The sequence below is a fragment of the Salmo salar genome, chromosome ssa01 (genome assembly GCF_905237065.1).
Source record: "Salmo salar chromosome ssa01, Ssal_v3.1, whole genome shotgun sequence".
Lineage (NCBI taxonomy): Eukaryota > Metazoa > Chordata > Actinopteri > Salmoniformes > Salmonidae > Salmo > Salmo salar.
In genome coordinates this window covers 164424326-164437292 of record NC_059442.1, presented here as the reverse complement: position 1 = coordinate 164437292, position 12967 = coordinate 164424326, and the positions used below count along the sequence as shown (strand labels likewise).

Sequence of the window (12967 nt, the reverse complement as noted above, 5' to 3'; positions counted from 1 at the left end):
GAGAAAGGGGTGTGCAGTGTGTGTGTATGTCTGTGTACTGTTATAAAGAAACACCACAGGTGTTAACACTAACATGAAGGGAACACAACAGCTTCCATTTTCCAAAAAATCTTAAATCAAATAAAATGCTTGTTAAAGTGGCTACAAAATCATGAAAAGTGGTGGATTCCAGCGTATGACCCGGCTCTACAGTAGTCTGGCTTTAGTCAATGGGCACGTTCCAGGTCGCACTGTTTGTCAAAGGTAACGTCTCAGAAACTATAGTAAACATGATATAGCAACCTTCAAATAAGACGCCCTGGAACGCAACGATACTTTAGGGCAGAAGGACACCCACCTCCTCGTACTTCCTGTCAGCCTCCTCAGCGATGTGCTTGGCCTCCTTTAGCTGCATCTCCTGGATCTCCATCTTCTCCTCGTCTTTTGACGCCCTGTTCTCTATCACCTTCATTCCTCTGGAGAAACAACACCACAGGGTTAGCTACAGTATGGACCTCCATCTCCAACCCAGTTCTCGATCACTTTTATTCCTCTGGAGAAGCAACACCACAGGGTTAGCTACAGTATGGACCTCCATCTCCAACCCTGTTCTCCATCACCTTCATTCCTCTGGAGAAACAACACCACAGGGTTAGCTACAGTATGGACCTCCATCTCCAACCCTGTTCTCCATCACCTTCATTCCTCTGGAGAAACAACACCACAGGGTTAGCTACAGTATGGACCTCCATCTCCAACCCTGTTCTCCATCGCCATTCCTCTGGGGGACATCACAGGCAACAGGACAGAGAGAAGTCATGGGTGATTGGAACATACTTTCGATGTGTACTTTCTTTAATATCAAAAATACTTTGACCCGTCTACTCTTACGTTTCAATGCTAATAGTAACTGCTGAAGGGAATTGTGAAAAACTATTGGGGCTTGTTGAATGTCTTAGCTGGCGTTTCTTTTTACTTCCTTCCACAATTACTAGTGTGAAAGAACTGGGAAACCCTGCTCTAGAGCAGAACGGCTGAACTATGGTGGTGCTCCCCTGCTCAGACGTTGCATACATCAACCAACGGTTGCATGCCACATCGTCAACTGTGCAGTCGGGCATCAGATTGCTAGAACATATGATGTGGTTAGCGGATACGTAAAATACCTATCCAGGCGTTGTAACATTTAGCATGCATCGGCAACACGACCTAAAACAGGAGACGGAAGTCCCACCTCTCGCTCTCGTCTGCAGCCTTCTCGGCCTCCTCCAGCTTCTGCAGCGCAGTGGCCAGTCTCTCCTGGGCCCTGTCCAACTCCTCCTCTACCAGCTGGATACGTCTGTTTAGGGAAGCCACCTCTGCCTCTGCCTGGTGGGGGAGAGAAAACACTCAGTCAGCCACAATAATGAGCTGTAGCCTTGTAGCACTCACCACTGGCCTATTTATATTATGTAGAACAGATATAACTGTGGGTCATGTAGAATAAGGACAATTGTTAGCTTTATTCATTCCATTATCGGCAACGTTTCTGAACGTTTCGCATCACTGAATGCACCCTAGCTTACATTTATTTGTGCACAATGTACGCAGTACATCAACCAAACTGATGTGGACACCACATCACAGGCAGATGACAGCTTTCTAGGAAGGCATTATTTGTTTTAAAGATAATACTGCACTGTCAAATTAATTCACCCCAAATGAGTATTTGGGTTGCCAACTGCCCCAATTTATTCCACATTAGAGAACTTTCTTAGGGTGTCTGGGTGATACACCAACCAGGCTAACTGAGCTGCCAGGGAGGAAGGAAACTCATCAGGGATATGGTTACTAGGCTACATGTGGCAGGCTTACAGCTGACAGATTTATCAAATCATTGCAGTGCAAGCAACCATATCCAAGTTCCATACCGCAAAGAATAACCACCTTCAATATGCCCTTGGGTTCATCTATCTAGCATCCATTTTTCTCAGGTGTCCCTAGTTTTCACCATGGATACTGATCAACACCTTTGTTGACTGTCTTTTCACTGTTTGCTTTAGAACAGTCTTTTCCAAACATTGAAAGCATTTAGAAAATAACCTTCTTGACACAGAATGACTGTGGTTCATTGGATTAGCAGAGGCCTTCTGATGGATTGTACATTGCTCCATGGGGAAGTGAAGTGGCATCATACCACAGTTAATGACAAACGCAAACAATCCCAGAATTGAGGCATTGGGAGGAGGTATGTGTTCCCTTATGTCACAAGGGACAGTAATGACAGTGCCAAAGGTTTATTTGTCCAGTTAGGGGCCCTTTGAGCTTCTCTTTACCCCTGAACCAACGTTTGTTGGTACTGTCACATTGACCTTCCTGAGAAAATTAACTCTGCAACTTTTGATACCTCAAGTGGGTCCTTTTGGGCTCTACCTTTTGTCTTGTGGTAAAAATGTGTAACACTAAGATTGCAGGCTTTGTGTAAAATGTGTAACACTAAGATTGTAGGCTTTCTAATAACAGACTGTTGGCCTAACAAAGGGTAGTGGTAAATGTAGAAAACAAGCAGCAGCATGTGAACTACATTAGACTCAGCCACATGGATATCAGTAGAACAGTCCATTTCCACAAGGCAGCAACTCTCCAAATACTTGATGAAGCAGGTGGGGGGCTGATCAAGCAGCGAGTCCATGAGTAGATGATGATGACAGATGATTGGATGGCGAGAGCACCGCATTCCAGCATTCTTAAAGTTTCCGCTGGGGGATACAGACGGAGTTGCCGGCAAAACAAAAGAGCCATTGTTGTCCCCCCCCCCCCAGCAGCAGAAGACAGCTAATTAGACCCCCCTCTCAGCCAAATCCCAGAAATCTATTCCCATTCTGCCAGGCCTTCGTCGGGGAAGCCGTGGAATGCCATCTGTGACATTGAAAACATTCCAGAGCCTTTCACTCAGACCGGTTAATACCACACTTCATTTGGCTCAGTTTAGTCAAATAATTGATATATGTGGCACTCATGCCAGGTAAACTGTTAAGAGATTACCATTTCAGAGAGAACCAACGAGTTCTCAGTGTAGATTGTTTGGCAATGGGACAGAACGGGAACAATAGGTTTGCTTTTTTGTTGGGCAATTTTTATATTTCTGGCCTAGGCCCTAAGCCATATTGTAGTATGATTGACAGTCAGTGTTCCTCCCCTTGGGTGAACTTGACCCCTTACAGGGAATTTAGGAAATATTTCAGTGTGTATGATTGCACTTCAAAGCTGTTTACATTAATGATAGTCATATTCCCATCATGGTAGGCAGAAAGGTTGAGGTCCAGTTGCTCTTTAAAATAGCAAACTACTCCTTTAACAACATGACTACTTTCAAGGTAAGGAACCATCTATGGGCCAGGATTATATATATATATATATATATATATATATTTTTTTTTAAGTTAGCTGAAAACTGTAGTGGCTGTTTAAAGATAACCGAACTTTGAATTACCCATAGCCTACTTTCAGGGTGAGGAACCACCTAACATCATGTTGTAAAATAGTGAACTGCTCCTTTAATGGTAGAGGGACTTTGGGCTGACTGAATGGACCCAAGGCCATTTTCTCTCAGCTAAAACTCTGGTCAGGAAATGATTAACCTGCTCAACTACCAGAGATGAGACAGCGAGAAATACAGACAGCGACTCTGGCTAGACAGGGAGTGGAGTCAGGAAGAGAGACCTGCTCAATAAAAGCTGCCCTCATCCTTTCAGCTCACTACTGTACACTGGCTCATTTCCCAGTGATTTGTACAATTTAACAACCAGTCATCAATTAGTGTTCAAGTGAGGTTCATATCTAATTATGCGGAAACAGTTGAATGAACAATGGATGTCTTTCATGTGCTAAACTAGAAAGAGCAAATAATACATTGAGGACTATGCTATTTTGTTAAGGGCTCATTACAGCCAAACATTATCAGCTAACGTGCAGCCACTTTTCTATATGTATGCATGCTCTGCACAACTTAATTCCCTTGACAGCCCAATACCCTTGTGGAAAGTGGGCGATAAACAAATTAGCCTACTGAGGTGCACTCATGCAAGGGCAGCAAGCTCAACAGCCAGCTTATTCTCTAGTGTAGGCATTACAATGCATGTCCATTAGCATCATGGCTCACCAGAAACTAACTTTGTACAGCATCTGATGGAATAAAGACCATATCAAGGTCAAGCCTGCTTGCTAGGGAAAACAGCTTAATAAATGGCAGAATCATAGGCCATCAAGAGAGCAACTCCCATGCATACATCATGGCCAACACCCACCCTCCATTTTGAGGGACTGCCACTGTCCACATCCAAACTGAATAGAAGATGAATAATAGAGTATGATAAGTAGTAACTTAAGTCAGCAGGCTATACAGGGACAGATATATCAAATTACATTCTCCTTTATAGGGCATCTTTAAAATTCAATGTAATGTGTTTACATCCAGTTTTAGTGAAGTATTGAGTTCATATGGGAGTCTACTCTGGCATATCAAACGTTTGAAGTAACAATTTGCCAAGAGCCAGTCTGTTATAACTGGTATTAACCTTACGTGGCTCTCTCCGGGACTGTGACCACGAGTAAAACATGGAGTAATTTACTAGAGTATGCTGACCGGGCTGTAGCTTGCCAAATGCACACTGCGTAAAACACTCCACATTTTCAACTCCCTCTGTACCAGCAGAGATAAACTTTGCGATATTAGGTAATTATATTCCGTGTGTAAGCGATTACTTTGTGGGCTGCATCCATGCTCCCCTATAAATGGTGATCATAGGCTCCAACTCGGATTCGTCGGTTTATTCTAGGCGTCTCTTACCCGCTCTCTGGCCTGTCTCTCCGCATCAACCTCTCTCTGGAGCGTTTCCGCACGGTCCTCCGCATCATCAGCTTGTTGCTGCAATGTCTGAATTTTCCTTTTCACGGCTTCAATAGATGTTATTCCAGCCATTGCAACTGTATCTATATGTAACACTTATATTCAATAGACAAAGCTGCTATGAATGCGACGTTGTCGCGTTGCTTAGAACGCTACAGAGGCACCTTGATTGATGAGTCACGCGGCTTGTAAATAGCGACGGCCCAGTGATAGTCTACAATACAGTTATTTTGTGCCACTAGTATCCATATGCAAGCCTAAACGATCTTGTTAATTCAGCGACATGCTTGCAGTCTCCTGCCTGCTAATGCGTTATCACAGTTCAGTAGCTAGGGTACAAAGTTACTACGTTCCCTTCTCCGCCTCCTCTCTTATCTTTCAGATGATGTCACAGGTCGACCGCGGTTTAAAGGAATAGCAGCATTCAAAACAAATGACGGGTTTCCAGTTTTGAAGAGCAGCATTTTATTTAGCTGTGCGTCTCTTTGTGTTCTATTGAAATAAAGCACGTGTGTCTCAATGCTGTATGTCCATTCATATGTCATTTAGGCCATATGCAATTTAGGCCAAGGGTTTGTAAGTAAGACTTTCACGGAATACACCTGTTGTATTCGGCGCATGCGACAAATACGATTTGATTTGATTTGGTTCCCAACCTTTTTTCGGTTACTGTACCACCAACTGAATCTGTACCCCTGAAGAACTCCCTAATGTAGCCTGATCTCATAGACTAGACGTAATATAGTAAACGTAAACCCAGGACACTCAAATAAGAATGATAAGTTACATTTGGTATGGTTACAGACAGTTACTTAAGTCAAAAACGAAGGTATAACGCAAACGTCTAGCAACCCAATGGTTGCGAGTTCAAATCTCACCACGGACAACATTAGCATGTTAGCTAATTAGCAACTTTTCACCTAATTACTACTTCTTAGCTACTTTGTAACTACTTAGCATGCTAGCTAGCCCTTCCCCTAACCCTTACCTTAAAACTTTTAGCTAACCCTTCCCCTAGCCCTAACCTTAACCCTTTTAGCTAACCCTAACTTTAACCCTTTAACCTACCTCCTAAACTTAACCCTAACCTTAACTCTAACCCCTAACCCCTAGCCTAGCTAAAGTTAGCCAGCTAGCTAATGTTAGCCACCTAGCCACCTAGCTAGAATTCGTAACATATCACACAAAATGGGTGATGGACATACACAAATTAATACATACCCTACGAAACTTAACATATCATACTAAATGGAGTGTCTCAGGACCAAGTTTGGGAAACCCTGGACTAGAGGGCTGATTCTTAGAGCAAATGTTCAATATTATCTTGAGGAAAGGCAACACTTTGGACATGCTGTTGAATGCATCCACCATGTTACTGGGAATGATGGCCCAGAAGTAAATACATAAGATGACTAAAATGTTATTTGAGACCTGTTTCTATGCTTCTTAGTCTCTTTCTGTTGTAGACCTGCATATACAGTGCCTTTGGAAAGTATTCAGACCCCTTGACTTTTTCCACATTTTGTTACGTTACAGCCCTATTCTAAAATGGAGTAAATACTTTTTCCCCCTCATCAATCTATACACAATAACCCATAATGACAATGCGAAAACAGGTTTTAAGAAATGTTTGCAAATTTATAAAACATACAAAACTGAAATACCTTATTTACATAAGTATTCAGACCCTTTGCTATGAGACTCGAAATTGTGCTCAGGTGCATCCAGTGCATTTCCACTGATCATTCTTGAGATGTTTCTACAACTTGATTGGAGTCCACCTGTGGTCAATTCAATTGATTGGGCATGATTTGGTAAGGCACACACCTGTCTATATGAGGACCCACAGTTGAGAGTGCATGTCAGAGCAAATACCAAGCCACGAGGTTGAAGGAATTGTCCGTAGAGCTCCAAGACAGGATTGTGTTGAGGCACAGATCTGGGGAAGGGTACCAAAAAATGTATGCAGCATTGAAGGTCCCCAAGAACACAGTGGCCTCCATCATTCTTAAATGGAAGAAGTTTGGAATCACCACCAAACTGAGCAATCGGGAGAGAAGGGCCTTGGACAGGGAGGTGACCAAGAACCCGATGGTCACTCTGACAGAGCTCTAGACTTTCTCTGTGGAGATGGGAGAACCTTCCAGAAGTACAACCATCTCTGCAGCACTCCACCAATCAGGCCTTTATGGTAGAGTGGCCAGACAAAAGTCACTCCTCAGTAAAAGGCACATGACAGCCCGCTTGGAGTTTGCCAAAAGGCACCTAAAGACTCTCAGACCATGAAACAAGATTCTCTGGTCTGATGAAACCAAGATTGAAGGAGGAAACCTGGCGGTGAAGCATGCTTCAAAAAACGATTTACGGTAATCAATTTTAGAATAAGACTGTAACCTAACAAAATGTGGAAAAAGTCAAAGGGTCTGAACTTTCTGAAGGCACTGTATTTACATTGTTATGTCCATTGGGTCATCAACATTTAAATGTAATGTTATTGAGGATAAGCTCCTCTACTTTGATAAGGTGCACATACGGACATGGCCAGATTCATAATATACCCCAGTGGTGGATGTATAGCCAGCCACACTCCATTACACTTTATTTGGTTTGTTGTGGCCAAATAATTTCCCCTGTTTCCTCTATTAAAACCCTTTCCTGCAGTCAAATGACCACATCGCCCTCTAGAGGCATCATGGGTGGAATGTTATTAATATTTTTCATAATTAAGAAAATCCAGTGTTTCTATGTTTTGTTATATTTTGTGATGTATATAAAATTGGGAAGCAAAGTCAAAATGTAATACATTTAAACTCTATATCTGACATGGTATAGGTGTCTTCTTTTTTTTTAAACAGAAAACCTTTTCTTTCTTTATTTTGAATAATATAATATTAATGTTATTATTTAGCTTTATATTTGTTTATGTGTATAGAGACAGCTGATTAGGAATGTATATGTGTATGCCATGCCACCTAGGTTACACTAACAAAGTAGACGCTCATTCATCAACATCTCTCTTCAGCAAGTTTACTTGCTCCACCTGTTTTCTCCTGTGCGACCTATACCGTATGCTCAGCTCTACACACAGATCTGTCAAAGTTGAGTATCTGTTTGAGAGGTTCTCTTTTTACCCCTATTGTCCAGGCTTAGTGAGCTTCCTCTGATGTTTCTTTTAGACATGTTTTACCTTTTACTGAAGTGGGCTAAATCAGGGTCACAGAGTGTTTCTTGGAAGTCGTAAACAAATCTACTTTGAAACACAAGTATACACCTCACAAATCTACTTTGAAACACAAGTATACACCTCACATGTGTGAGGTGTATACTTGTGTTTCAAAGTAGATTTGTTTACGACTTCCAAGAAACACTCTGTGACCCTGATTTAGCCCACTTCAGTAAAAGGTAAAACATGTCTAAAAGAAACATCAGAGGAAGCTCACTAAGCCTGGACAATAGGGGTAAAAAGAGAACCTCTCAAACAGATACTCAACTTTGACAGATCTGTGTGTAGAGCTGAGCATACGGTATAGGTCGCACAGGAGAAAACAGGTGGAGCAAGTAAACTTGCTGAAGAGAGATGTTGATGAATGAGCTTCTACTTTGTTAGTGTAACCTAGGTGGCATGGCATACACATATACATTCCTAATCAGCTGTCTCTATGCACATAAAAAAATACAAAGCTAAATAATAACAATATTATATTATTCAAAATAAAGAAAAGGTTTTCTGTTTTCTGTATGAATATATATGAATATATATATATATATATATATATATATATATATATATATATATATATTATATAAACAGTTTTATTTTTTTAAACACTTATTTAACTAGGCAAGCCAGTTAAGAACAAATTCTTATTCACAATGGCGGCCTACCCCCGGCCAAACCCGGGCGCCGCTGGGCCAATTGTACGCCACCCTATGGGACTCCCAATCACGGCCGGTTGTGATACAGCCTGGAATCGAACCAGGGTGTCTGTAGTGACACCTCTAGCACTGAGATACAGTGCCTTAGACTGCTGCATCACTCGGGAGCAGTGGGCTTTAGATTTACTTGTGACTGGGGGTTAGTTAATATTCTTAAAAAGTGTTTAACTGTAGCCTACTAACCATTATTTAAACATATTTATCTAGAATAACACTATATGAATGAACAGGATTTATTTGTTTCAACGTTTGAGACCTAAACTGTGTACTTTAGTAGCTACCTACTGTTTTGTCTTCAAGTATTTTCAGATTATGAATGTTTATCCTCCATGAAAGGGCTTTAATAGGACAAGCTACTTAATGGTGATCTTGTAATTATTTACTTGTGTGTGGTAGACTATTGCATAATTATCCTAATTCAAAGCTATACAATGCCACAAAAATATACATTTTGATTATTTGCCTTGTGCTATTGATGGTAGCCACAGAAAAGTACCTATGGTTTGTAGTTTTATGCATTTATCATCAGTTGAATCTGTAATTTATCATGTTATAAGTTATTTGAGTGTAACCAATGTGTGTTTATGTAAACCATTTAGTTGACAAGAGGTCTGACTTTTTAAACCTGTCCAAGAGAGATATATATATATATATATATATATATATATATAGAGAGAGAGAGACAGAGAGAGAGAGAGAGCTAAAGAGAGAGGGAGAGAGATAACGAGAGAGAGAGGGAGAGAGAAAGAAAGAGAGAGAGGGAGAGGGAGAGAGAGAGAGAGGGAGCGAGAGGGAGCTTTGTCCAAAAACAGTCTGAAAAATAGACTAATTGTGAAGCTGTGAGCATGAACTGGAAAGCATGACTTCACTTCACTATAAACAAGACTGCATTCTTTCAATTCTTTTCCTTCTTTGGTAACATTATAATGTTACAAGTTAAAGGTTTTGAATGTGAGATGTCTAATGTCACACATGCTTAAGATTTACACGAGTATCATAATTACTAAGTTGTAATTTCTGTGTGTTTAAATATGTGGCATAATCAACCAGTGTTGATATACCAATAGGCTACATGCGTCATTGGGTTTGCCATTGAAAAAGCGTCCCGACTCAATTATTGAAAATAATTATGTATAAATAACTAAACTTTATGTATTTAAAACCGGTAGTGTCTATCAGGTTTCTATCATGAGTAAGCCTGAAAATTAACTAATCATCTCTCTCATCAGGTATAGCCACAGTCTTTAAATAGATCAGAGTGAGAGCTATTGGTGACTGTCCTCTATTGGCACGGTTACAACTGGTGACATCATCACAGTGGCGTGATGATGGAGCGGGAAGAGGTGGCGCTCGGGAGGGGTGGAACATCAGGGGCAAGAGGAAGTGGTCGGGAGGGGTGGAAAATCAGGGGGAAGAGGAAGTGGTCGGGAGGGGTGGAACATCAGGGGGAAGAGGAAGTGGTCGAGAGGGGTGGAACATCAGGAGGAAGTGGTCGAGAGGGGTGGAACATCAGGGGGAAGAGGAAGTGGTCGGGAGGGGTGGAACATCAGGGGGAAGAGGAAGTGGTCGGGAGGGGTGGAACATCAACGGGAAGTGGTCGGGAGGGGTGGAACATCAGGAGGAGGAAGTGGTCGAGAGGGGTGGAACATCAGGAGGAAGTGGTCGGGAGGGGTGGAACATCAGGGGAAGAGGAAGTGGTCGGGAGGGGTGGAACATCAGGGGGAAGAGGAAGTGGTCGGGAGGGGTGGAACATCAGGGGGAAGAGGAAGTGGTCGGGAGGGGTGGAACATCAGGAGGAAGGGGAAGTGGTCGGGAGGGGTGGAACATCAGGGGAAGAGGAAGTGGTCGGGAGGGGTGGAACATCAGGGGAAGAGGAAGTGGTCGGGAGGGGTGGAACATCAGGGGAAGAGGAAGTGGTCGGGGGGTGGAACATCAGGGGAAGAGGAAGTGGTCGGGAGGGGTGGAACATCAGGGGGAAGAGGAAGTGGTCGGGAGGGGTGGAACATCAGGGGGAAGAGGAAGTGGTCGCGAGGGGTGGAACATCAGCTGGAAGAGGAAGTGGTCGAGAGGGGTGGAACATCAGGGGGAAGAGGAAGTGGTCGGGAGGGGTGGAACATCAGGGGGAAGAGGAAGTGGTCGGGAGGGGTGGAACATCAGGGGGAAGAGGAAGTGGTCGGGAGGGGTGGAACATCAGGGGAAGTGGTCGGGAGGGGTGGAACATCAGGGGGAAGAGGAAGTGGTCGGGAGGGGTGGAACATCAGCTGGAAGGGGAAGTGGTCGGGAGGGGTGGAACATCAGCTGGAAGGGGAAGTGGTCGGGAGGGGTGGAACATCAGCTGGAAGGGGAAGTGGTCGGGAGGGGTGGAACATCAGCTGGAAGGGGAAGTGGTCGAGAGGGGTGGAACATCAGGGGGAAGAGGAAGTGGTCGGGAGGGGTGGAACATCAGGGGGAAGAGGAAGTGGTCGGGAGGGGTGGAACATCAGGGGGAAGAGGAAGTGGTCGGGAGGGGTGGAACATCAGCGGGAAGTGGTCGGGAGGGGTGGAACATCAGGGGGAAGAGGAAGTGGTCGGGAGGGGTGGAACATCAGCGGGAAGTGGTCGGGAGGGTGGAACATCAGGGGGAAGAGGAAGTGGTCGGGAGGGGTGGAACATCAGCTGGAAGGGGAAGTGGTCGAGAGGGGTGGAACATCAGGGGGAAGAGGAAGTGGTCGGGAGGGGTGGAACATCAGGGGGATGAGGAAGTGGTCGGGAGGGGTGGAACATCAGCGGGAAGAGGAAGTGGTCGGAAGGGGTGGAACATCAGGGGGAAGAGGAAGTGGTCGGGAGGGGTGGAACATCAGGGGGAAGAGGAAGTGGTCGGGAGGGGTGGAACATCAGCGGGAAGAGGAAGTGGTCGGGAGGAGGGGAACATCAGGGGAAGAGGAAGTGGTCGGGAGGGGTGGAACATCAACGGGAAGAAGAAGTGGTCGGGAGGGGTGGAACATCAGCGGGAAGAGGAAGTGGTCGGGAGGGGTGGAACATCAGCGGGAAGTGGTCGGGAGGGGTGGAACATCAGCGGGAAGAGGAAGTGGTCGGGAGGGGTGGAACATCAGCGGGAAGAGGAAGTGGTCGGGAGGGGTGGAACATCAGCGGGAAGAGGAAGTGGTCGGGAGGGGTGGAACATCAGTGGGAAGAGGAAGTGGTCGGGAGGAGTGGAACGTCAGGAAATTATAAACTGTGTTTTTAGGAAGGATTCTGAAAACAGGTAGTCTAGAATGCTGACAGCCACAGTCCTTATATGGACATGGTGAAACGGGATTGGAACTCTGAAGCATAACTGTACTGTACAGAGTTGAAATTAGCCCGGTCCCAGCTATTGCATACATGCCACTCTCTCACTTGAGTATCTTACCTAGTTATTTTTAGATGATCTCATTTTGCTATTTTGTAGCTTTAGCAACTATGTGTGGGTTTTTCTATCCTAGTTCGTTCCTCTCCCGTAGGCTTTACAGATGCTCCCCACCCCTTGGCTGCAACCATTCTAATTTAGTTTACCCTGCACGCACAACCCACATGGAATTCCTGGTCTCTTTTTGGCCCTTCCGGAAACATGGATCACCCCAGAGAACACTGCTACCCCAGCTGCTGTCTCTTCATCTGATAACATTTTCTCTCATACTCCGAGAGGATTTGGTCGTCCCGGTGGTGGCATAGGGCTGCTCATTTCTTCTAAATGGAGATTATCTCTTTTCTCCCTCACACACCTGTCCATCTCCTCATTTGAATTCACTGCTGTCACTGTGACTTGTTCACTCAAGCTCAACATTGTTGTCATCTATAGCTCACCAGGTGCCCTTAGAGAGTTCCTTAATGAGCTTGACACCTGCTGGGTGTACTGGGTGACTTCAACCTCCCGACATCTGCCTTTGATTCATTTCTTTCCAACTCTTTCTTTCCCCTCCTTGCCTCTTTTGACCTCATCCTTTCCCAGTTCCCTCCCACTTACAAGGCAGGCAATACGCTTGACCTAATCTTTACTAGAGGCTGTTTGTCTACTAATCTCACGGCAACCCACCTCCAGGTCTCTGTTCTCCTACTAATCTCACGGCAACCCCCCTCCAGGTCTCTGATCACTACTTTGTTTCTTTTTCTGTCCCTTTCCTCCAACCCTAACCACTCAGGCCC

At 44.4% G+C, this 12967-nt stretch overlaps 1 protein-coding gene across 8 annotated transcripts in view; it reads right to left on the bottom strand.

Moving 5' to 3' along the window:
• tpm2 (tropomyosin 2 (beta)) overlaps nucleotides 1-12967 on the bottom strand; it is a 37322-nt gene that overhangs the window by 17072 nt on the left and 7283 nt on the right. For 4 of the 8 annotated variants that reach the window (XM_014144823.2, XM_014144807.2, XM_014144815.2 and 1 more), the window contains exons 1-3: nucleotides 4808-5191; nucleotides 1214-1347; nucleotides 338-455 (exon numbers count right to left, since the gene is read on the bottom strand). In XM_014144823.2, coding sequence (XP_014000298.1) covers nucleotides 338-455; nucleotides 1214-1347; nucleotides 4808-4939 — 384 coding nt within the window. In that variant the 5' untranslated portion in view covers nucleotides 4940-5191. Of the gene's footprint in view, nucleotides 1-337; nucleotides 456-1213; nucleotides 1348-4807; nucleotides 5192-12967 lie in introns of those variants that run through there. The other 4 variants (XM_014144788.2, XM_014144768.2, XM_014144778.2 and 1 more) reach the window with 1 other exon arrangement.